Source organism: Pomacea canaliculata, linkage group LG14 (assembly GCF_003073045.1).
Source record: "Pomacea canaliculata isolate SZHN2017 linkage group LG14, ASM307304v1, whole genome shotgun sequence".
In the NCBI taxonomy this organism is placed as follows: domain Eukaryota; kingdom Metazoa; phylum Mollusca; class Gastropoda; order Architaenioglossa; family Ampullariidae; genus Pomacea; species Pomacea canaliculata.
Window position 1 is genome coordinate 10,752,864 of NC_037603.1, and position 23,444 is coordinate 10,776,307.

A 23,444-nucleotide genomic window follows, 5' to 3' on the forward strand; every position below is an offset into this window, starting at 1 on the left:
TCTATGCAAGGAATCATAGAACAAATGATGCATGATTTATTATTATTTTAAATGTGTATACTTTTATATACTCATATTGCTGGTTTCGTCTCCAAATGTTACTCTTTAAATGCCATATTATCTGGCCGCTGCAAATATTTTATCATTTTAATGCTATGACCTATTATTCTCTGCATGATTAATCTACACACAGAATGTAACAGGTTTCTGCTACAATGTTGATGAGAAGAAAAACTCGAGCAAAGCTTGGAAAATATAGAAAACTAGGTACTGCATCATGCTCTTTCTTACTCATACTTTTATGTGCACACTAATATGATCGAGTCCACAATCAATTTGACAACTTTATTTACAAATGACTCACACTACAGAACCGCCTTCTATAGTCCTATTTATCATGCTTAGTATATCACCGCATTCTGTTCTAGTTGGTGTATAACCTCACTTTTCACTGTCAGATATTCCAGGCAATCATCTTTGGCAGGTTCTATTTTAATCTGAGATGTATAAAGACCCACTTCCTGCTCCATAGCAAATGGCACAGTTGAGAATTGAGCCACTTGTCACACAACAACTAAACAGGTCAAAGAGTTGACAAGTGTTCTTTGTTCAACTGTTTCATAAAAGCAATGTCCCTGCTTACAGAATTAATGAGAATACAGTGAGGCTTTTCATTAGTTTAGTTTATTCCATGTTACTCCTTGAGGAGCATAGCGCCACAACAACACCTCGCCAGCGGACCCGGTTTTGGGCAGGCCCCTTCAGTTGGGCCCAGGTGGTTCCAATTTCCAGAGACGAAGTTAACAGGCCAGGTCAAAAGGCTGCTAAGCCTGCCTATTCCTTATGGGTCCTGCGGTGGACCATTTCTCTAAACTGTGAAAGAATTTTTGTTTCCCGTTTACTTCTCTCTTCATGATTGAATTTGGCCAGAGCTCTTTTTTCATCAGCACTGTAAATTTGGCCCTCCTTTCGAAGACGTACAGCTTCCATACGTCTATGTCTGAAATACAAAATAGTATTTTATATTATTTTAAAGTCATGATTGAGACTAGGTTTGCATGACAGTATTATTTTTCATAAATACCTTACCAGCTCTTAAAAAAAAAAAAAATCACTTTTATGTAACTTCTTATTAGCTTTCTCCCAATAACCTTCTAAAAGATGAGAAAAAAGTATTAAGAGAAAGTTCATACCTGCTACCACTCATGACATAGCCAACTTGTTCAAATGACTGGATCTCATCAGATGTCAAGCCAATCTCACCCCTACGGGGAATTCTTTTGCCTTCAGCAATGTAGGCTGCCATGGCTGCTCCTTCACCAGGCAACAAGGCCTTGCCATAGCTGTAAATATTAAGCCAGAGAAAAATGTTAGTTTAATAGCACAAAGTTTCTTTCTCTTTTTCAAATTCATTCTGGACAGATTCTCTCTGCCTCAATGACCTAAAAAAAAAAAATGGACAGAACTTTGTACTGTCAGCCTATTCTCCCAAGGTTATAGAAGAAATGTACCTAAATAGCTAGAAGATCAGAATAATATATACTACTTCTGAAGAAGTTTATTTTATACTGTTTTATACACATTTTTAGATGCTCTTTAGCACCTTCATTGTAAACATGGCTCTTCAGATAAATGAGTGACAGTGAGATTGAAGAAAATATAACCAACACTGCAACCTAGACGAAGACATTGTAGTCCAGACACTATGAGCACAACTTTAAGAGACAAGTGTTGGTGTAAAAGTATAGAACATGTTCTACCAGATCCAGCTTTTGTCACTATGACAGGGACCAATTGTACAATACATTTCTAATTTTAAACACTTTTAGGCTTGGAATATAATAACAGAACACACAATTTTCAAACTTGCTTAAAGCTTAAAAACCATGTTGTCCACTTACCCACTGAACTACAAGATCTATGGGGTAAGGCAGAAGAAAACAGATATGCCAGGCACATAACTGACAAACACTGGTGTGGAAGTCAAGGATATTCCGTGACTATATCGCAAAATACTTTGTGAAAATCAGTTAGAGGTATGGCATACAGGGTTGATTTTTCACAGTGTGCAATGTTGATTCAAGAGAATAAAGATAGGAACAGGTTCCCCTGGTCTTTATATATATATATTCTTTAAATGCCTACATAATTGATTGCACCACCAAACAGCTGACAGCCATACATCATAGTTAACTTACTCCAAAGGTTTCTCTGCAGTGCTTTCTACATAAGGTTTTGGACCGAAAACTGTTTCTTCTTCCTCCTCACCAGGTTCTGTTGGAACAGACAAGTTTTGCACACCAGATTCAATTCACTGAATGATCACAAACCAAGAGGCTGCTCTACAGATTTACATAATCTATCAAGGAAATATCTGGTAAATAAGAATAATTTTACCTACAATATCCATAAAACAAAAGAATAAATAAAAATAAATTCAACATTATCTGTACACATTTTCCACACATCAAAAATTAAAACAAAACTGTACTACAAATGTGCATTTTTGTGATAGTCCCCATCCTAAAGACAAACTTAAATTCAATTTAGAAAAGTCTGTCTTTTTGGCCAGTTTTTGTTTCAGACTTACTCTTCTTTTCCATCCACATTAACTCCACTTCACCATCCTCAATCTCACTGTCAGATGGCTCACTGTCACTACTTTTCGACTTCTTGGTCTTTCGTGATTTCTTACTGCAAATGAAAATTGATCAGAAGAACATTAGGGTTTCCTCTTTTGGAGATTTAAACATATATATATAATCTATTATCCTATCAAACTTCATCAGTCTGAACACTATATCGAATTTTCCTATCAGAATTCCATAGAATCACCATTGATATATTCTGCACTGAAAAAGAGTTGTAGTTCTGGACTAAGGCTTTAATAATCATTTACACAAAGTAGCGCTTAGAAGTTGCACAGCCAAAACAACAAAAGGACAGCCACAATTTGTGTCCTGCATGTAGGTACACAGAATCGACGCTGTGAAAGTGGACGCAACTCTCTCGAGAGGACACATGGAACTGCAGACACTTTCAGAAATGTCTGCCTGTTATTAAACAGAGTCGAAAGGTTTTAGGTGCCATGGAAGTCAAAACGCTCCCAGAACCTGGACCCCAAGTGCTATGCCTGTCTTGGTTAAACAGCTTGCACAAACACAGACAAGAAGTAGGTAAAACTGACCTTTAAATCACAGAGGGAAGTAAGCTTCCATTTTACACCAGAGATAATCTCCATATGTAATCTTAAGACTAAAAGTATAATGGCTAACTTCTTTCACTGCATGTATGTTTATGTGTACACCGACAGCAAGTGTAGAAAGTGTTGGTGTTTTCACCCATGTCTTAATATGCCCATGTCTGCCCATCTGTTCATGACCTAATGCACAAAGGCATTCAAAATTAGCCATTTGATTGCAAGTATATCATTTTGATTTTGGTCTTTTCCAAGTTTCTCTTCTTTTAATCTCACTCAGCTTGAAGCCTATAAAACATACCTTAATAAATAAAGGTAATAAATTCAAAATTTCATAACAGATCCCTAGGAAAAAAGTATTTACCTTTTCTTATGCTTCTTGCTCTTGCTGGATTTTTTCTTATGCTTTTTCCTTTTTTTTCCTGAAACATGGTTTCATCATGATTGCCAGTTTTAAGATCTCTTGAGACTAATGTACAATTAGCATCATAGCAATTTTTAGAAACAAATTTGGAAGATGCATTTCTTTAAAAAATGGAAACCAACAGTCCACCTTTAATAGGTGTGTGTTGTCGTTGTGTGTGCCTTTTTGTATAAAGAGTGGTGCTCATGTGCTTAGAAGGCCTTTGTATGACTTCTGTGCTTTTGTTTAGTATTGCAAAAGTGCAATGAGAGTAGACATGAAATCATGCTATAAATAGTATAAAATGACAGAGCTTTGACAAGTACAGTGAAACCTTGGTTTTCAGCAATAATCTGAAAACAATCAGCAAACTCTGAAACTGATGAAAACCAAGGCAAATATTCCCATACAAATCAATGTAAATCCAATTACAGCCTGATCTCACTGTCAACCTCCCCTACACCGAATTACTTGTTAGTCCCTGGCAAAATTCCCACAAGACCAATGTATTTCAGATCTCTTCAACTTGAAGACTTTTCTGCTTCCCAACCTCCATTAGTCAAATTTTCTAAGGCTTGGGATGAAGTTCTGGAGAAAACAAGAATCACTTCAAAAGAGCAGGTTTTAGATATCAAACCACCGATGATTCAGAGTTGCACTTGGAGGGAATGCAAATGGAGACAAGTCCCAAAGAATGGTTCATGGCTCTGACAGCTACTGGTGCCAATAAGGAAGCATCCTTTCGAGACTTTTTAAAAGTTAACAGTTGAATGTTTGTGGGGAATTATTATATGCTGACATTACTGCTTAGGTGACAAACGCGGAACAAGAAAATGAAAGTGGTGATGAAAAAGAAAACGACAACAATGTCGACACTCAACCTATCCCTAATTGAAAAGAAGTGAGGCAGGCTACTGACACACTGCGCAGATTTCTGGAATGTCATCAGATCCTGAGGAAAATGGGTTTTGGTCACCTGACGAGATTGAGGTTGTTGAGCAAGATGCATCAGTCCACCGATGCCAAACAAAGTTCAACTTTTTTCTCTAAAGGTAAGATAAAGTACCAATACATACCAAAAACACATTTTATAGAGAATAAATACAGTATTTAATATAATAAGAAATTAATATAAAATGAATGAAGACTTTCTTTGGTCCCATGATGGAGCTAAAAGGAAAGGGTTGACTTATTACCCAAGGAAACACTTAACAGGGACCATGAAATTTGAGCATGTGATGTTATCTTATGTGTGTTACGTACATTTTGAAACTACTTGCATGTAGTTGTAGTATTAGCACTTGCAATCAATTTTTAAAAAAAAAACACAAAAACAAGGGAAGCAATAGAATTATCGGCTAAACATGATGCTCACACAACGAGAAACAATGCTGCACTCAGCGGGAGAACACATGGGTCACCCTTTATTTTCACTAAATTAGCAGCAAGGTCATGTGGGCACGCCAACAAAACCAAAGACAAATTTTTAAGAGAAAATAAAAATTGACGAAAACCGAAATCAACAATAATCGAGGTAAACAAAAACCAAAGTTTCACTGTATATTCAAAATTTTTAAAGACAGGAGGTAGTAGATCAAGTTTTACTTTCTTACCTCCTTCAGAATCTACATCGCATTCTTTATCTTTGTGCTCCACCTTCTTTTTCTTGTCATGTCTTATCTCATCCTCAGAGCTAAAAAGATACAGCATTTCAATCATGCAGGTCAAGGGCGCACACATAACTGACTGAACGCACCACAATTAGCTCTTTGTACACACTTAATAACAATCATAATACAGTAGTACAATTATATAGCAAGTTATCTCTATCATCACTACATACATACAATCAGTTTTCTCACTATCAAAGCAAAGGAGGCAATGCAAAAGTCACAATATATCACTGACTGGGAAACACTCTTTTCAGTGAGCAGTTGACAGATACTTGACCTCCACTTTTTCTACAGAGCCGCTTATGTGAACTACTTACAATCCCCATCTTGAAGACCACTACCATGGTATCTCTAGCTTTGCTGTTACACATTAGTTCAATAGATAAAGATTTTTTTTGTGTGTAATTTTCTAATCTGAAAACTAACCTGTCATCAGGTGGGGGAGAATCTGCCCATATTTCTGGAACCCCACATGCTCCAATCCTTTCCCGTTCCTCACGTCGCCTGCATCAACAGAAGTTACAACAGTAGAAAATTGTATATCTTTATAATCTGCTGAATAAACCAGTAAATTACTATTATAATTCTTGTTAGCAGATCCAAACATGTAAATGATTTATATATATTTACGTGTCTTGGGCTTAAAGATTCAAACTTGTTGGTTTGGGGTAAAATAAAAAGGAGACAGAAACATAAAGTGTTGCTTGCTTAGGAGGGTGCTAAAGATCTTCAAAAATGATTTTGATGTTTACATGTACACAAGCATGCATAAATGTAGGTGAATCTTTGTCATTTTTTTTTCAGCATGCATCTACCTCTCCATCATATCAAAATGGTGTCTATATCGACGTCCATGTTGGCTCTCACTATCCCTCTGTCCATGGTGACTATGACTGTCATGGCTACTATGGTGACTGGCTGTTTCTGATTGGGACTGTGTATGATGGTGGTGGTGGTGGTGGTGGTGATGAAAATCAAATTCCTTGGTCATTTTCACGCCTGAAACAGTTTATTTAACATAATAGCTAATTATAACAAGATGAATGTAATAGTGGACTAGGAAAGACTTAGTGAACGAGGAAATTAAAAATATTTACTACAGAATTTCAATAATCAATTGTAACGTTTTCATACCTGAAATGTAAACCTGTCTACTCTAGGCTGAGCGATGAAGATGACTGACGTAGGGAGGGTAAGGTAAATTTAAATGACAGCAATGTACAATGATAAATGAAGTCGACCATAACAAAATCAGCTAATTACGTTCTGGTTTAAGAAGACAGGGAGTTCTACCAATAAAACAACAAAACTTGAAGACAAAGAAACACGAGGCAGATTATTTATTTTTTCTAGCTAGCAATCTTATATTAAAAAACTGCTTTTCTTAACTGGAGTGAAATTTAGATGAGGTAAAATAATGGTTGAATTAAGTAGTTTGCAAAGTATCATCATAAAATATAAATGGTACCTACTGTATGACATCGTTTTCACACACCACGAGAAGTATTCAGTCTACCCTACTGTGAGAACTTTCCTCCGTGATCACAACTCTCCCAGATCTGTAAACAGGAAGCGTTGTTCGTCTTTAGCTTTGCGCATGTCTCGAAATGAGATTTCCGCTTCCCCTCAATCAACTTTTTTTTTTCTCTCTCTAATGCGGGCTGTGTTTACCTCGATTATCTTCGATTTGCATTTTCGTCAATTTTCTTTCATCTGTCTGTGCTCTCTGTCTTTTGTTAGTTCCGTAAAGCTCTCTGTGTTGGTATCTCACTCAGTACATTTAAAATACTTCGAAGCTTTGCACCTTTCAAAACATGTTAAGTCATTTAAGTCCACGGACATATCACGAACTAATATCCCATTAATAAATACACGTTCATGGACATATATATATAGAGAGAGATGGACGTTAGTGTTCAAGACTACCTGGGTTTTAATTACACGGCCTTTTTGTTTGTTTGTTTGTTTGTTTGACTGTTCCTTCTCTTCATGGAATGGCGTGTAAGAATGTATGTGTTTGCACGTGCTTTGGTCAAAAACAATGGAGCGAAGAAAAGAAAAGAAACATCAAGCAGTTCATGGCTAAACAACACGAAAATAAAAAAGAAAATCGATTTCAATTTGTTTTAGGAAAATATGAAGTGGGTGTTTCAGTGTAAACGCTTATCGACAACCTGGTTTTGAAGTAGAATTTTCAAGACGTGGTAAAAATTTTGTTGTAAAATTTTTAGAAAATACAATGTACAGTGATACCTCGGTTCTCGAACGCCTTGACTTTCGACCAAATCGGTATTCGACCAGGAAATTCGAGAAAATTTTGTCTTGGAATCCGAACAAATATTTGGAACTCGAACATCCGAACGTCCGAGATGAGCCGAGTTGAGCCGAATGGCGTTCATTCGGCCCAGCGCGCCTTGCTTGCGTCATCAGTGTGAGTGCAGAGAGAGAGAGTGACGTTTTTGTGTAGAGAGTCATGAAATGTGTGCAAAATGGGCAGAAATCGCAAATTTTGTTGAACAACATCACCCTGATAAAGTGGTAGTAAATAGAGCAGTTAACATTTTTAATGACAATGTTATGTCCACTTTCCGCAAAATTTTGCAAAGGAGAAAAAAACAGCAAACAATTGACAAATTCTTCCGTAAAGAAATCAGACAAGCAACTGCAGAGCAAGATACTGATTCTCCTCAGCAGAAGATACAGAGAACAGAAACACCGAAGAGCAGTTACCCTCTGTTTTTATTGAAGAGGACTCCCCTTCAAAACAATAACCATCCCCCTTCCCTCCTCCCTCCACATTCATTCCCTCCTGCCATAAAGTTTGGTACAGGTACAGTAAATGAAACACAATTTACTGTACTGTACAGTACATTTTATTTATTTTTTGTTTAAATAAATACACTTTTATTTCTTATTTCTTGTTGAGACTCATGTTTTTCTACATATTATATACAAATTAGGCCAGTAAATAGGCATTTTCTGGGGCTTGGAACGAATTAATCCAGTTTCCATTATATCCTATAGGTTTCATTGCTTCGGTTCTCGAACAATTTGGTTCTCGACCGTCCTCCCGGAACGAATTATGTTCGAGAACCGAGGTATCACTGTACGTCTAAATATAGAGAACTACTCGCATTTTAGATGCATGGTTGAAAAGGTTAGATGGAGACTAAAAATAAATTGTTTCATCCCTGGCGGGATTCGAACCCGCGACCTCTGGATTAGAAGTCCAGCGCGCTATCCACTGCGCTACAGGGACGCACATTGGTTAAGGCTCTTTTTTACATACTTAATCTCAAGCTCCGTCCTAACGCGATCGGCGGTTTGGATGCTGACTTTCAACCGCGACCAATCTTGAGTGAACGATCGTGGCGAATGACAGACACGCGACACCCAGTAAAATCCAAGTTATTTTTATTTGTTGAAAATATACAAAAGAGAGTTAAGAGGCACAGTAAGGTTTATACATGTTCAGGTATAGACAGTAATACATGAAAGGTTTGAGAAACAGCTATATATCTCCATGGAAGCCTTCAAGCAAATCAAATAATGAAGTAGAGAGGCTCTGCAGTCTTTAATAATAATAATGATGATGATGATGATAATAATAATGTAGTTTATATAGCATATAATCATGTGTACGAAGCAACATATATATGCTGTCAGCAAGAGGAAACATGGATAGAAGACGAAGAACGGAAGGAGAAACAAAACAGAGGAATCTGGGAACACGCAGTAAGGACGGAGAGTATCACAAATCTGTAGAGAAAAATGAGCAGGCGGACTAGTCAACCGACTATAATTACAACTTTTGACAAAGATGTTGACTGGTGTAAGGAGTAATGCTCGTGGAACAGATTTTTTTTTTTTAAATCTGAGAGTAAAACTGTTAGAAGTACATGAAGATAGGCTGAACGCAGGAGAGGTTGGGTAGTCAACGAAAGCAAGAGGGCAGCTAAGCACTCGTTGATTTCGGACCTATCCCACCCCCGCCCTCTCCTCGTTACAAACTGATGATTGAGGACAAACTGCAAGGGACAAGCTGAGTCTCTCTATACTCTATAGATATATATGCTGGTATTTATGACAATATTGCAATTTGTACTTGTTTTATTTATCAGAATGACGAAGAGTGAACACTCGATACGATGTAAACATGATCTACATTTTGTGACGTAACAAGCAATGTGTGTATGTGTGTGTTTGTTTGTTATTTTAGGTATATTGTATGCAGATTTTACAGCTCTAGCTACAGGGGAAGTAAGGAGTAAGTGTTTCCCATGTCTAGAATACTCTATGTGGAAGGTGGATCTCAACCTTTTCCTTTCCTTGTCGTTTACTTTCCCCTATAACTGTTGTTTACTAGGGGATGGATGGCGAGGAAGGGTTACTACTGTTTCATAGGCCCGAGGGAACTCCTACCCAACAGTTTATAGCCCCAGTCAGGAAATCGTGTAAACAATGTAGCCCAGGTATATTGTCTTGCAAGTGAATGTAGGTCTTACCCCCTCCCAGCTCTGTTTGTCTGTAGGTGATCGGTTGAATTCGTGCATTTTATTGTCCAGGTGTTCACCTCACGGACACAGCAGCCTGGTAGAGATTCAGAATCCACAAATATCAGATGAGGCACAGCTCATGCACTGTCAGTATTAACAGGTCTGTTAGAAGTCACTTGTCGAGATTTCCAGATTATTAATAGATCATTTGGGAGGAGTGACTTGTCGAGATTCCGTCTATTAATAGATCATTTGGGAGGCACTTGTCGAGATTCCGTCTTCGCCCCGAAGTGAAAGATAACTACGTGGGATAAGGTCCTGGAGGCGACGTACCACAGCATCTGTCTGTTAGCAGTTCCCATGGCAGCCAACCGAGGATCCATGGCAGCCAGGCTTCTTCCTTCCTTCACCGAAGGACCGTTTAGCTTGATGTTCGCACCCTCGGTGGTTTGGTAGGCAGAGGCTCGACATAAACTGAAGCTCATGTCCGGTGGGCAGGGACAGAAGGATTCTTTCTGAGGACAGCCAGCGCCAACTTCCTCGTCGTCTTTATCGTCTCTCGGTCGTTCTCGGATGTCGTCATTTTCGGCAACAACGACACGCTGATGTTCTCCCCCGATGGTCTGCACATCGGGAACGTACACAACGATTTTCCGCTCCAAGCCGTGAATGTAAAAAGTGTCCGTGATCACCACTTTGTCTTCTGTCAGCAGCCGCTGGGCCACCTCCTCTTGACCTTTGACCTCGATCATCACCTTGACGGGTACGTTCTGGTCGCTGAGGCCGCGCACAAACGGCGAGTCTGGACGACACCTCGCCTCGTTCCCGCTGATGATGACGTCACTAAACTGCAGGCCTTCCGTCGGGCCGGTCTTGTCCCCTGAGGATCGACCTACAAGGAGGCAGACGACATTTTCTTTTTAAAAAAAATTGTTTATGCCGCGTTAGTGAATTTAACTCATCTCGATACATCCTCATCATCTGCAGGAGCAACAACAACAGCATTGACCATCCTTATCTATCGTCATCTTCCTAATTATCATTCCTTCATTCATTTTCCCGTTCAAGCAGTCTGTGACTGACCTAACCCTAACACTTTCATCTAGATATTCTGCTTACATATCCTGAGATCCGTCGTCAAGTGTTTGCCGAGCTGATGCCCGCACCTGTAGCACTGGAAGATGCCCTCCACGCCCGCGGTCTCCCCGCACGCAGCTGCCGAGTGCTCGAGGTAGGTGGGGTCGAGTCCGTCCGAGGGAAGAGGAGGGTTCTGGCGCGTGCTGCAGTCCAGGTAGGTGTAACGAACGGTCGGTGTCTGGCTAGCATCCTGCTCCACCTGCGCCAACACCTGCTGGACACTAGGTGGACATCGCACAATGCTTGTCAGCGTTTTCAGAGCGAACCCTTCAGGACAAGCTCCTGCAAACAGAAAAAAGATAATGTGCTTCCTTCAGGTGAACCCTGTCACGCGAGAATTACAACGAATGGTGTTTCAACGTGACAGTTAAAGCCTCAACGTCCCTTTTCTGCCAGGTGAACACTGAATGAATTTTGTGGGCGAGTGCTTACCTTGCCACACGCCCACGGCCCACGCCGAGCACTGGGGATGTCGGGCCGCGCAGTCCACTAGATGACGGAAGATGACTGAGGTTATCCAGGCCTGGACTGATGACAGCACCATTATCGTTCCGCTCAGATGTGACATCATCTGACGCGAGATGACGCGCAGCACGTCCTGTCTGACGCTGTCTCGGAGAGGCGAGAAAAGCCGAGGGAGGTGAGTTTGCAGGAGGGTGATCTGGTCCTCGAGCGGGACCTCAAGGATCTGACCCAGGAGCATGTCCACCTCTTCAGGCAGGTCGCGTTTGGCCAGCTTCTGGGCGCTTTTCATCCGACCCACAGAACCTTTGAGCCTCTTCACCGAGCTCAGGACATCGAGAAACGAGGGTTGCTGATGGCATGTGTCATCTGGCGACTGCTGGTAAAGCAGGATGCGAGGTTTCCTTCCAGACCTGGTCTCACCAACAGGCTTGCACGCACCATTGACATCCTGCGATGAACTGTCTGATGAAACAGATCCTTCTGACAAGGAAGAATGAGTTCTCTTGCTTTCAGCCTCTCCTGTGTTGGTGTCACACAATGATAATTCTTGGGTGACATTTTGAGGTTTTGTCGTTTCCGACACTTGTTCATGAGAAGACTGAGCAGAGCTCATCCTGATCATCTTCAGCAGACACAGCACTCGCTTCAAAATGTCCAGCACGGACCGAAGGATGGGCACCATCTGGCAAGATGACACAGGCTTCCAGCACTCGTCCACCAAAATTCCAAACGGTTTCCCTTGCGACTGCAGCGATATCTTGCGGACTTCTTCCTCGGGGTCGGCGTCCAGGGTGATGAAGACCTTGTGAACGTTGACAACTGCCTGACTGCCCTTCAGGGTCTGCACGATCTGCTCGTACAGCACATTGGACACGGACACGCTGCGGTTACCTCCCGTCAGGATGTACACGTGGCGCCCCTGTCTCGCCCACTCCACGCCCTTCAGCACCAACAGCAAAGTCTTGCCTGCAGCACAGCACAACGACAAGTCGTACAGCCTACATACAGAATCTTATTTACAACACGATCTTGAAATACGATAAAAATGGGTCACCTAAAAAATATAACAACAAAAAAAAAACCAACAAAAAAAACAAACAAACAAACAAACAAAAAACAAAAAAAAAAGAAACCTTTATACAAAATAATGTCTCCGAGGATTTTTGGAGTATTAATTAGTATAATTTGCATAAATATTTACAGAATAAATTCTGTATGTAATGTTGACCCCTAGCAGGAGAAGATATTTTGTTCTCTGTGACCTGAAAGGGACACTCACCTGACCCTGGAGGTCCGTGGATGAAGACTCTTGGCTCTGGGCTGTCCAGGAGGTCCATCTGGCCCGGGCGCAGCAGCAACATGCAGAAGCGGCGTCCTGTCTCGTACACGGCCTCGGCCAGGGTTCGAACCTCCGCCTTGGGTGACCCCCAGCTCCACACCGTCACCATGGAGTGCTTGCCGCAGAATCTGTCAGCGATGAATACACATCAGAAACACCAGTCGTCTGCAGCTTTCCTCGTGTGTATGCATGCAAGTTTTGATTGTCATGTGGAGATGCAGGACATGGAGGGTGTACTTGTAAACAATTTGCGAAGTTGATCACACTTGACATAACAAATCGAGTAGACGAGCTTAAAAATCAGTGTTAGCTGAGTGTGACCATCTACTGATTATGTAATCAAGAAATTCTTCTTACCCTGTTTAATTCTCAGTATAAACATATATTTTACCCTGTTAAATTCTTGCAAGGTGTAAGTGAACATTACTAATTATTCAAAGGCAAAAAAAAACAAAAAACAAACAAAAAACAAACAAGAAAACAAAACAAAAAAACAAACAAACAAACAAAAAAACAAACGAAAAAAAACTAACGAACAAAAAAACAAACAAACAAACAATCCAAAACAGCATGATTCTGATCAGCAAGAACAGACCTGAGGTTGGAGGGTCGGAAAGGAGGTCAAGCAAAGGAGGTCACCAGGTGATACACTGGATGAACTCACCTGGAGATAACATCCTCGTACCCGGTGTCTGTCATGGGACGCAAGACTTTGCCGTCGTTGACAAGCTCGTCCCACCAGCGGGCAACGGCTGCCGTGGGGTCAGCGTGGGGGTCACAGCTGGATGAACTACAGGCCGGTACATCGTCTTCGCACAGACAGTACCTCAGTACATCCTCGGTGGTCGAGCATCCCAAACATTCTTGCACCCTCTACCGCCGTTAACAAAAAGGTTGAGAATTGGAAGTGATTGATGAAAGGAAAATAAACTTGACGGTATCATCTACTTACTAAAGCTTGGGATTGCAGTTACACAAAATAGAGATAGATAGGCACACATGGTGGTTTTCTAACCACAAATTATCTTCTTCGTCAGACGTTAAACGCGGTTAGTAGTGGATTAATTGTCGTTTAAGACTCCGAGACAAGATGTTTATTTATCTATGCGACTAACCTTTTGTAAGTCCTCAGGTGAGGTCTCCAGTGTCTGGCGCAGACAGGCACGCTGTATATTCGGAAAGGCAATGACCTTTCTTAAGTTCACTGCCTCGTTGTCGTTGAGCTCGACTGGGTCGCCATTTTGCCAGAAATTTCTTCCTGATGTTACGTATCTGAATAAACCATAAACCTCACATTAAAACATTTGAGTAAACCACTCATAATTTAAAAATTAAGAGATATATATATATAAATCATTTGTGTAAAATATTAACAATTTAAACGCTAACATCTCCTAGTAAAGAAATAAAACTTATCAGATTACGAATTTACTTAATCTTCTTGCAATTGAACCCGAGACCCGAGTCCGGTTTATACACTGATAGTTAAAGGTGTTCAAACATGATGCCTGTGGTCATCGGTACCTCAGGACTCTCTCCTCCTTGTCCAGCTGCTCAGTGCTCTTCTTCAGCTTCCTCCTCACAAGTTCCTCGAAGTCCTGCAGGGTTTGCTGCATGCTGCCATTCTTGCCACCAACGGCTTTGATTTCCATGACGACGAAGCCATGCTGCTTGTGCACCACCAGAATGTCCAGGTCTCCTCGTTTGTGGCTGCTGTCGAGATGGGAGGGAGCCGGGAAGAACCTATCTGCCTTCCCCTTCTTGACCACTCGAAGTTTGTGTACAGGGTCCAACCGTTTCTTGTTCTTGCCGTTGTCTGGACTCGGGGGCAGCGAGGAAGGGGGGACAGTTCTCTCTTTCTTTGCCCCCTGAGTTGAGGGCTTACCACCACCCTTGACATTGTCTAAAGGTGAGAGTTTACCCTCAGAGTCGCTGCAGGGGTTAAAATCTGGCTTCGAGGGGTCTTGACACTGCTGATGTTCTGCTGGATTGAACTCTTGACCTTCCGGAGGGATCTGAGGAGCAGGTTTCTTTCTGTTCCTCCTTTTCTTGAAGACCTTCTCTGGCACTGGCGTTTCTAGTGTGATGGGCTTTTTCAGGAAATTGTCGAAGGTAACAGAAGACATGATGAACATGACATCATCTGATTGTCTGGCCATGGCATACAGGGCGGACACCAGGCGGCGCTGGGCGTCGTCATCTTTGAGGTTGGAGTCGCCGTCGGTGCCTAGCAACTCCACCTTGGCGCCATGGACCTTGTGGGACTTGGTGCTCAGGCGATTGAAGTGCACGGGTGGGACGCAGTAGGGCCGAGAGTGGAGTTCCGGGTACTTGTCTCTGACGAACTCTTGCCACTGCTTGAAGACTTGCTCTGTCTCTGCTGGAGACAGCCGCTCCAGTCTCGTCGGCCCGCCGTCTGGCTGTTTACACAAACAACCACGCTCAACTTAAAGGTCAACCCAACAGCAAACATTTTTTAAAAATTGGATTTAATTTATTATGATACTAATTCTAGAAATCTGAGTATCTTCATTCCATTTGATAGATCTAGGCTTTCAAAAGTTCTGACATGATATTACAACGGGATCACTCGGCACCGATAAATATCTCTAAATATCTCTGACATTTATATTTATCTCGATCTTTAGTTTATCTCTTCTTTCTTTTCTTAATACGTGTACCTATATCCCATCCCCTCATACTAACTGTGAAAGTTCATGACCTCACTGCCTCCGACATCACAAATAAACTTCTTGCTACTGCATTGCCTCATTTGCATACACGTTTCCGTTGGCTGCAGGCTTAATTGAGGTGCAACTCACGTGTGCTTTTCACCTGAAAGTTTATGTGAAACAATTTCACAGTGAGGCAGTTGAGGACAAACTTGTATTTTCGTGTGTCACCCTTTGTCATGTCTGACTGCGCCACGATCACTGGGGAAGGTGGAGAGGATAGACAGACGAGAACAGGAGGAGGGAAGGGAGGCGCTTAATAAGCTGTAGGTAGCTTGTGTACGTATACTCGGTATGATGCTACCCGGTGTACTTTCTTTCTCTGTTGTGGAGTTGCGTTCTCCCGGTGCGACAGGTAGGGTGGTCCCCCTATATTTCCATGTCCTGGGAACATGGCAGAACGTCCTCCGTTATACAAGGATATGAAGGAGTCAGAAGACAAGGGTCTTATCACGTGACGTGCAGAGAAACACTCACCTTATCCACGAGACCCTCGGCAGTGGACGACGCCAGTAGAGGTGAGGCTCGAACGTGCACCGGCTGGAAGTAGCCCGGACTGGCAGCGTCTGCAGCAGCACCTGTTGGTGAGGAGGACTCCGATGACGCAGACTGGATTTCCGGTGACGTTTGGTCTGTTGATGTTGGTGACGTTAGGTTTGCTGGTGACGTCAGGTTTTCTTGTGACGCATAATCCACAGAAGGTTCTGCACCCGGAGACGATCGCTGTCCACCCGGCGATGGTCCTGGTGCACACAACGGGGAACCTCCATCATGAGGTAGACCTTCACCCTCCTGCCGTGAACCTTCACCACCCTGCCATGAACTTTCCTCACCCTGCCATGAACCTCCACCACCCTGCTGTGGTCTGGTCGCACACAACAGAGATCCTTGTCCACCTTCCTCGCTTCCCTCCGCCCCGCCTAACAACCGCGTGGTGCCGACTGCAACTACCTCCGCTGCTTGTTGCCCTCCGACCTCAGGCCGTGCAATGGTCGCTGGTGGCGCTGGTGGCTCCCGCTGCATGTGGCTGTATTGTTGTCTGTGTAAGTTATTCCCCAGGTAGCTATGACAGGGATCTTGATTCCCGTAATCCTGATAAACATTCCTGAAGTTGGAGGCTCCCGTGACAGAACCCACGTGCGCCAGCAACCGTTGTCTTTCAACGCCGCCGCCTGGCGCCACAAAATGGCGCTGGACGTGTGTCGGGGGCTTAAAATAGCCGAGTGGTGGCCGTGGGCTTGGAGGGAAAGGAGCGATTAAGCAGTTGTCAGGGACTCTTGGTGGAAGAAAACGCGTGGGACAGCTGCTCTGCAGTGGCTGCTGTGCGGCAGAATGCGGGAAACTGCCGACGAAAATCTGCTGCATTGTGGGATGGGGACTGGAGGAGAACAGTGATGTTTGAGGATTCATGAATTGCTGGGGATGTGGATGTGGGTGTGGATATGGATGAACCAGAAGAGGTGGCGGTCCAGCGGGGGCTGACATGCGACTGTCTAGAGTCTGTAGCAGGGGATCTCCTCTATTGGTTCCTCCAGAGAATGGCGGTGAAAGTAACGGGACCTAGATGAAACATGTAGACGTCCAAGTAAAGACTCAAGACAACCATCAAAATATTTCACTGTCAATGTTGTTTTTAATCTTTTAACATGCAATTGCGATAAAGAGCGCGGATGACGAAGGTTGAGTACATTTTCTAATCCATTCCTGACCTCCATGTTAAAGCAAACCTTAACTAAAACTTTCACTCCCTACCTGAGAGAGAGGTGGTGTGGGCTGGCACCTTACTTGCGCGGGAACTGGAGGGCCTTGGTACGTAACATGCGAGGGAGTTCGGCTCCACTGGTGCACCACGTGCGAGGGCGCACCTTGTGACATCACACCCGACAGCGTGCATTGTGACGTCACGCACCTCACGTGCGCGGGAAGGGGAATACCCTGGCGCTGAACGTCACGTCTCCGTTGGTGTTGTCGGTCCATCAGCTCACCTCCTCACAGATTGAATTTCGCTTTGCGCTTTCTCTTTTTCGGCATTTTTCTTCCTTAATCCTTCCCTTCTTCCTGTCCGGCTGCGGAGTGTGACATGACAGACCCTCGGTTCTCACGGCGTGGGAGTGGTTGCCACGGCAGCCGAGATGTAGGGCATCCCAGTGCAGGTCTCACCAGCTGCAGTGTCAGGCGGACTGCCGGTGTCCTGGTATCAACAGACAACACGAGAATTTAAAAAAAAAAAGAATGGTTAAAATCTCATACCTTCCTAGACATAAAACAAATTTCTTATCTTTCGTTGATTCTTCTGACAGCGCTGGTGACTAACCGCTGATTCTTTCGCAATGTAAGATGGCTGCAAGTACGTCACACTTCCTTCTACTCATTGCTTCATTTCTTTATTCCCGAAAAGCTTTCGTTGACCACTATCTTAATTGTGACTAACAAGATTTTGCACATTATTGTAGTACTGTCACGTGACTTACAGATTATTGTAATACTGTCACGTGACTTACACATTATTGTAGAACTGCCATGTGACTTACAAATTACAGTACTGCCCAATGCCTTCCGGTCTCCAAATTTAGGATGTTTTTTGAGGAGTTTACTTTATCTACACAAACACAGAGAGAATTGTAATTGAAAGACGTCAAAGTGCTAACTGGTATTAATCAACTAACAAAGGCAGCCAACGGTCCGCGTGTGTCTGTGTGTGAGAGAGAGAGCATGTGTGAAAGTGTCTATGAGTGAGAGAGTGTGTGAGTGTGTGCAAACTTTATTATACTCTCTCTCTCTCGCCTTCTTCACCCAGGAAACTCTTTCTTACTGCGTTGTTGTTCGTCATGACACGTGTGTAGGGTGTGTACTTGTTTATTTTTATTCCGTATACCATCCCCTCCTCCTCTCTCGCATTCCTTCTTCCTCCCCAGGGCCGCCGAGAGCCAGCCCGGGCCCCGGGACAGACCTCTCCGGGCCCCTTGTACTTGTAATCGTAAATTATTTTCCCAGTATATAATAATATGCTTACAATTCGAATCTCAATATCTACACTCAAACTCAACTTCTGCATGTGTAATGCTTGGGTGTCCTCTCCTTAGACCTTTCTTTAAAAGAAAAAGAAAAGGAGAAGAAGAAAAAAAAATCCACTGACCAAGGCCGGGCCCCCTTGACAGGCGCGGGCCCGGGTACACCAGACCCCCCTGTCCCCCCCTCTCGTCAGGCCTGTTCCTCCCTCCTTGCCATTACACAGCACTCCGAACTTCCATCATCAGCAACAGGTAGGTGTGAAACTGTAGTTCTACTGCCAACAGATCATCACGAGGTGCATGTCATGTGTAGCCTGTGACATGTCATGACAGGTTACAGGTGGCAGCAACGTTCAGCACATGTTTATATTTATGTTTCCTTTGCCACCTCCGCAAATAAACCTTTAGAGCAGACACGTGTGCACACCCTCTACACAGAGCCCTAGAAACTTCTGGCAAATGAATATATCCACGTTTGGACAACACCTGGCGACAGACGCAACGTGTCGCAGCCCACCTGGCTACACGGTGGAAGTGAAAAGTTCCTACTTACCCGCTGCTGCCGAGTAGTCGGTGTGTGTGTGACAAGGAGAGGACACAGTTCCTGTGGTTGTCCTCAAACAGAGGCCTTGTCACTGACTGTTGGAGCGTGAACGATAACAGGACCCACTTGACTGAGGGTGGAGGTCACCGAGCAGTGACGCTGCAGCGACGCGCGTGCGTGTTGTGCCCCTTCCCTCCCTTCCTCCCTCCTGACGCGCGTTGGCATGCGCGTTGACCCCGACGCCACCCTGACAGTCTGACGCAAGGCTTGTACCTTCAGCACGAGGCTTTGCACCCCTCCCGTTATCCTCCCATTATGGTCTCGCTTGAGTGCACGTAGAAAGGAGGGCTTGATGCTGGGTTGGGGACACTGCGATGACGTGGCGCACATCAGATCACGCTGACCTGTACCGGTGAATGGAATGCACATTGTCTTTGCAGAAAGTGAATTTTTTAGGGGTGGGGATAATTAGCAGGGAGTGGAAGTCGAGAAAGGTTAGGCTGGCGAGGGTTTTACGCCGAACATGTCATTTTCCAATTCGCATGTCAGATCATCATCATCATCTGGTGATGACACTTGACGTCTCATGAAGGATGCGGGACAACATCCGAGACACGACATCATTTGCCACGTCACTGAAAGAAACCCGTATGATGTAAAGCTGTTGGTGTCTTGTTTCCTCTGTTGCTGAAGTCGGAGAAAAAGCGATGACATGCAGTTATCGTCAGTCACACTCCACTGTTTGAGTAGCACCGGACTTTAGTCATCATTCCCCCTCATACATCAGCCCCAAGATAAGGGACAACTTATACCAGTGCGGGCCTGGGGGAAATCAGGGGCTGGAGGGATTCAGCGAAAGACGGAAACTGGAAATACGACCCCACATTCTTCTGCAGCTCAGTGGGGAAGGCGGAACTGCACAAGTAACATCTGTGCACAAAATCCTTTTCATTATCCTTGGCATATTTCCCTCGGTGTGTGTGTGTCGTGAATGTGTCGTATTTATAAAGCGCCTTAAATCATTTTCTTCGTCCGTGTGTTCTACTGTTTGACGAATTTCTCACGTGATGTTCTTTAAGATGTTGAGAGAAGAGAGGAGAGAGAGAGAGAAAGAGAGAAAGAAAGTCTTCTTTGTCTAACGACTGACATGACGTGGCAGTTTTCAGTGGCGCTTTATCTGTTTGTCTGGCTGTATAGTTGACATCTTGACCCAGCCGGAAGTGACTTGCTGGTGGATGTGAGAGACAAAGTCTCCTGTTGTCAGATTCGCACAGATGCCTATGGTGGTTAATAATAAGTTATGTGTCACGTTTTCAAAGATGACTGGTGATTACAGTCGTGTCTCCATGTGACTTGATGAACATTCACTCATCCATCAACTCTGTTATCTATCACACACACACACAGAAAAAGAAGAAAGATGTCAAATGACATATCTTCAGACATTTATTATCATGTCAAAGGACATCTCTGTGTGATAAGCCTTCTATTATCATGTCAAAGGAATACCTCCTTATCACGTGACTGGAATGTTCTTTTTTTTAAACAGTTGTCTACAACACTTGGCCACCATGGATTTTCAGACCATTGAGCTGTTGGCAGCAGGTGGTCTGCGAGTAACGTCCTTGTGTTCCAGGACATGATGGCCTACGGTAGATGCTTACTACATGCGTCACTATATACAGGTGTTGTAGAATGTTTCATTTTCTATTGATGTTATTTTTGTTCCTTTTTAATTATAAATTATTCTCAATAAATAGTTATTTGCGCTTGTAAAAGTATCATTAATTCTGTCAGGAGACCAAACTTAGAATCGGAAGCCTCGCTCTAGAAGCCAAAAAGCAAACATGGGGGCTAGTCAATAGAAGTCTCCATCTGGCGATCAGCTGAACAGTTGTAGTTTATTGTTTGTTACTTTTTGACATGTAAACATGTGTATATATTTTCAGGTAAACATCATGGAGGGCTTTGTACAGTGAAAGGTCTTGGGTTCAGATTTCATCCCGTGACACCTCTTGGCAAGGCCGTCAGGGTTTTTCTCAGGGTACTCAGGTTTCTTTCTCGTCCCTCTCCCCAAATCGGTGGAAGCACTTTCCCACAAAACGAATCATCCACCCAACCATCCATCAAATGGTGATTCAGAGTAAAACATTTTAAGGCTATGCTTATTGTACAAAGATTTAGTTTATAGTGCATAAATATCATTTACTGTATTTTTTAATTTACAGAAAGCTACCAGAACTACTGAAGTTTTTAAAATCGTCAGACATTGTGAAACTTTGGTGGTTGACTGTGAAGATTCAAAGTGCAGGCTGGTCAATGGGAGACAACTGTGGTGGCCAGAATGAAGATGTTTTCAGAACTCGGGAAAAATTTCATTCATGCTAGCAAAGGAATAGTTCACTTTAATCTGCTTCTTAAAGAAACATGTACAGTTTCTGTGTGTGAGATGTCTTCATGCAGTTCACTAGCCAGTCTGAGCCTTGTTGGAGAAACTGTGAGACACAAATTAACAAAGTCTGCATCATCTAAACAAATATATGGTCTGTTATTTTTTGTTTATTCTTGGGGAATAGTATGTCAATAATAAATTGTTTGGGACACTAGTCTCGTTACTTTTCAGACACACCTGCTATTTCATATTCATGGCCTGGCAATGACAAGCGTGGCTACATGCTGGGGATTCAGAAGCACCTTTATTATTAGTAGTTACCACCCTTACAGCTCCTATTCCCTGAGTAGACTCTAATAATCTTTGAGACAACTGAAGTGGTTGGGTATCTATTATCATATATTTATCATACTTTTTTCCTAATCTAACAAAGAAAATAAAGTTAATCATGGCCAACCTCTGGCAAAGCTTTAACCAAGCTTTACTGTTGGGGGGAAAAAAGTTTTGTAATCAGATTGATTTACATTTAAAAGCTTATTATGTGCTCATCTGGACAAAAGAAAACTAATCATAGTTGTTTTTTCTTTGAAATTTAGTCCACATTTTTTTCTGTTTCATTTTTTGAAAACTGGGCTCTTCTATCCCCAAGTATACTGGCATTCTCTGTGAATTTGTGATTTTCCTGAACGGGCGCAGGGGAGCTCAATGCGTCATATTTGCTTTCTGCTTTTCTCAGCTTAGGAGTGGTTATTTCCCTTGAACTTTATCAGTCTTGTGTTGAGGTTTTTATTTTTCTCGTACGCCAGCTGTGTCGTTCTTGAAGACCAGACGCAGTCATAAATTAAGATTTTTTTCTTTTAAATGGGTCGTTGGATGTTTCAGAATTTGATGGACAGGCCAGTGGGTTCAGGTCATATCTGGGGTTAAAAACTGGATTGAGGTAATCAACAGTCACTATCATTTACTTGTCTTATTTAAATCTGTTTTTCGAGACATCAAAGCACTGAGTTGTAGACACTTATATCCAACTTGGCAGGTACACGATTTCTAAAGAAATGTGCAACCATGTGTTCTCATTAGTTAGCGATCTTTATTAGCATTACACATTAACTTCTTTAAATTGTTTTCTGCAAGCAACAGTCCAGAACTGTTACACGTGTTTTAACTGGTCTATTTTTCTTAGCTATTTACTTTCAATATAACTATTTTCTTAAAAAAATTACCTTTAAATTTACTTTTTCATTAGTTCCATAAGCATTCGTCTTCCTTGTGCGATTTTTGCTTTTATTTCTTATCCAGGATGCTTATTTTTCAAGTAATTAGGTAGATGTGCAATACTATTGTCTGCCGATTCTACACAACTCGTTTCTAGGTATAAACTAAAGAAATGCGCTTGCAAAGTATGACAAGTTGGGAGCATATGCGAATTGGAAATGATGGGTTTGTTTGTATCGGCCAAAATACCACCTAACAGACAACATCAGTCCACTACTGAATATACTATAATAGTCTGTCAAGCTGATGTGAATACAACTCATTATAGTTTGTTAGCAATAACTGTGTCTTTTCCCTTGTGTTTATTTAGCAAAGCAAATAATAATAATAAAAAAAAAAACCACATGAAATTGCACATCAACTCACTGACAACCTCCCTCAGCGTTTGCCCTCGATCTGCAATTATCCCGCTAACCATAATTATGATAATCATGCATACAAAACGGTATTTAAGAATGCATGAAGTGGTTCTCTCCATCAGTAATAAAATAATTAAATTATCACTAGAAGTGCTATCTGAAACCGTAAATGAATTTTCGTTTTTGATGTATTTTTTTAGACATCCGAAATTGTGGAAAAAATTTGTTTGTTGTTGTTTTTTTTTATTTGTTTGTTTGGTTGGTTGGATTTTTTTTGTTTTTTGTTTTGTTTTTTTTTTGTTTTTTGTTTTTTTGTTTGCAGACTCGCATGGATGGTACAGTTTTGGAGCTGACTTCGTCGGAAGTCCCTCCTCCTCCGCATCCGCCTCCTACTTCATCTTTTCCACGCATGCGCTGTC

At 42.4% G+C, this 23,444-nt stretch overlaps 2 protein-coding genes, 1 long non-coding RNA gene and 1 other non-coding gene across 6 annotated transcripts; 1 reads left to right on the top strand and 3 right to left on the bottom strand.

Annotated features, from left to right (window-relative positions):
• Window positions 1–331: 331 nt before the first annotated feature.
• On the bottom strand, window positions 332–6,871 carry LOC112555034 (NKAP-like protein). The gene is made up of 9 exons (XM_025223163.1): window positions 6,748–6,871; window positions 6,091–6,274; window positions 5,702–5,779; window positions 5,216–5,295; window positions 3,564–3,621; window positions 2,591–2,694; window positions 2,199–2,274; window positions 1,194–1,343; window positions 332–1,000 (listed from the first exon to the last, which is right to left on the bottom strand). The coding sequence occupies exons 1-9, from the start codon at window positions 6,755–6,757 to the stop codon at window positions 835–837; spliced, it is 906 nt and encodes a 301-aa protein (XP_025078948.1). The 5' UTR covers window positions 6,758–6,871; the 3' UTR covers window positions 332–834.
• LOC112555031 lies at window positions 6,767–19,308 on the bottom strand. 3 transcript variants are annotated; one of them, XR_003097394.1, is made up of 11 exons: window positions 19,009–19,308; window positions 17,197–17,635; window positions 15,922–17,004; window positions 14,237–15,132; window positions 13,828–13,984; window positions 13,377–13,585; window positions 12,653–12,840; window positions 11,341–12,339; window positions 10,891–11,190; window positions 9,781–10,663; window positions 6,767–6,834 (listed from the first exon to the last, which is right to left on the bottom strand). XR_003097394.1 is itself a non-coding variant. In XM_025223161.1 (11 exons), the coding sequence occupies exons 3-11, from the start codon at window positions 17,419–17,421 to the stop codon at window positions 10,020–10,022; spliced, it is 4,701 nt and encodes a 1,566-aa protein (XP_025078946.1). In that variant the 5' UTR covers window positions 17,422–17,635; window positions 18,581–18,730; window positions 19,009–19,308; the 3' UTR covers window positions 8,627–10,019. The 3 variants fall into 3 exon arrangements, 2 of the variants coding, with proteins under 2 accessions (XP_025078946.1, XP_025078945.1); XM_025223161.1 differs by lacking the exon at window positions 6,767–6,834 and adding an exon at window positions 18,581–18,730 and having other exon boundaries at window positions 8,627–10,663; XM_025223160.1 differs by lacking the exon at window positions 6,767–6,834 and having other exon boundaries at window positions 8,627–10,663.
• Trnar-ucu lies at window positions 8,462–8,534 on the bottom strand. The gene has a single exon. It is a non-coding gene; the product is annotated as a tRNA-Arg (tRNA).
• A 705-nt stretch (window positions 19,309–20,013) lies between the features above and the next one.
• Window positions 20,014–23,376, top strand: LOC112555035. The gene is made up of 3 exons (XR_003097395.1): window positions 20,014–20,684; window positions 20,949–21,043; window positions 21,228–23,376. It is a non-coding gene; the product is annotated as an uncharacterized LOC112555035 (long non-coding RNA).
• Window positions 23,377–23,444: the final 68 nt, after the last annotated feature.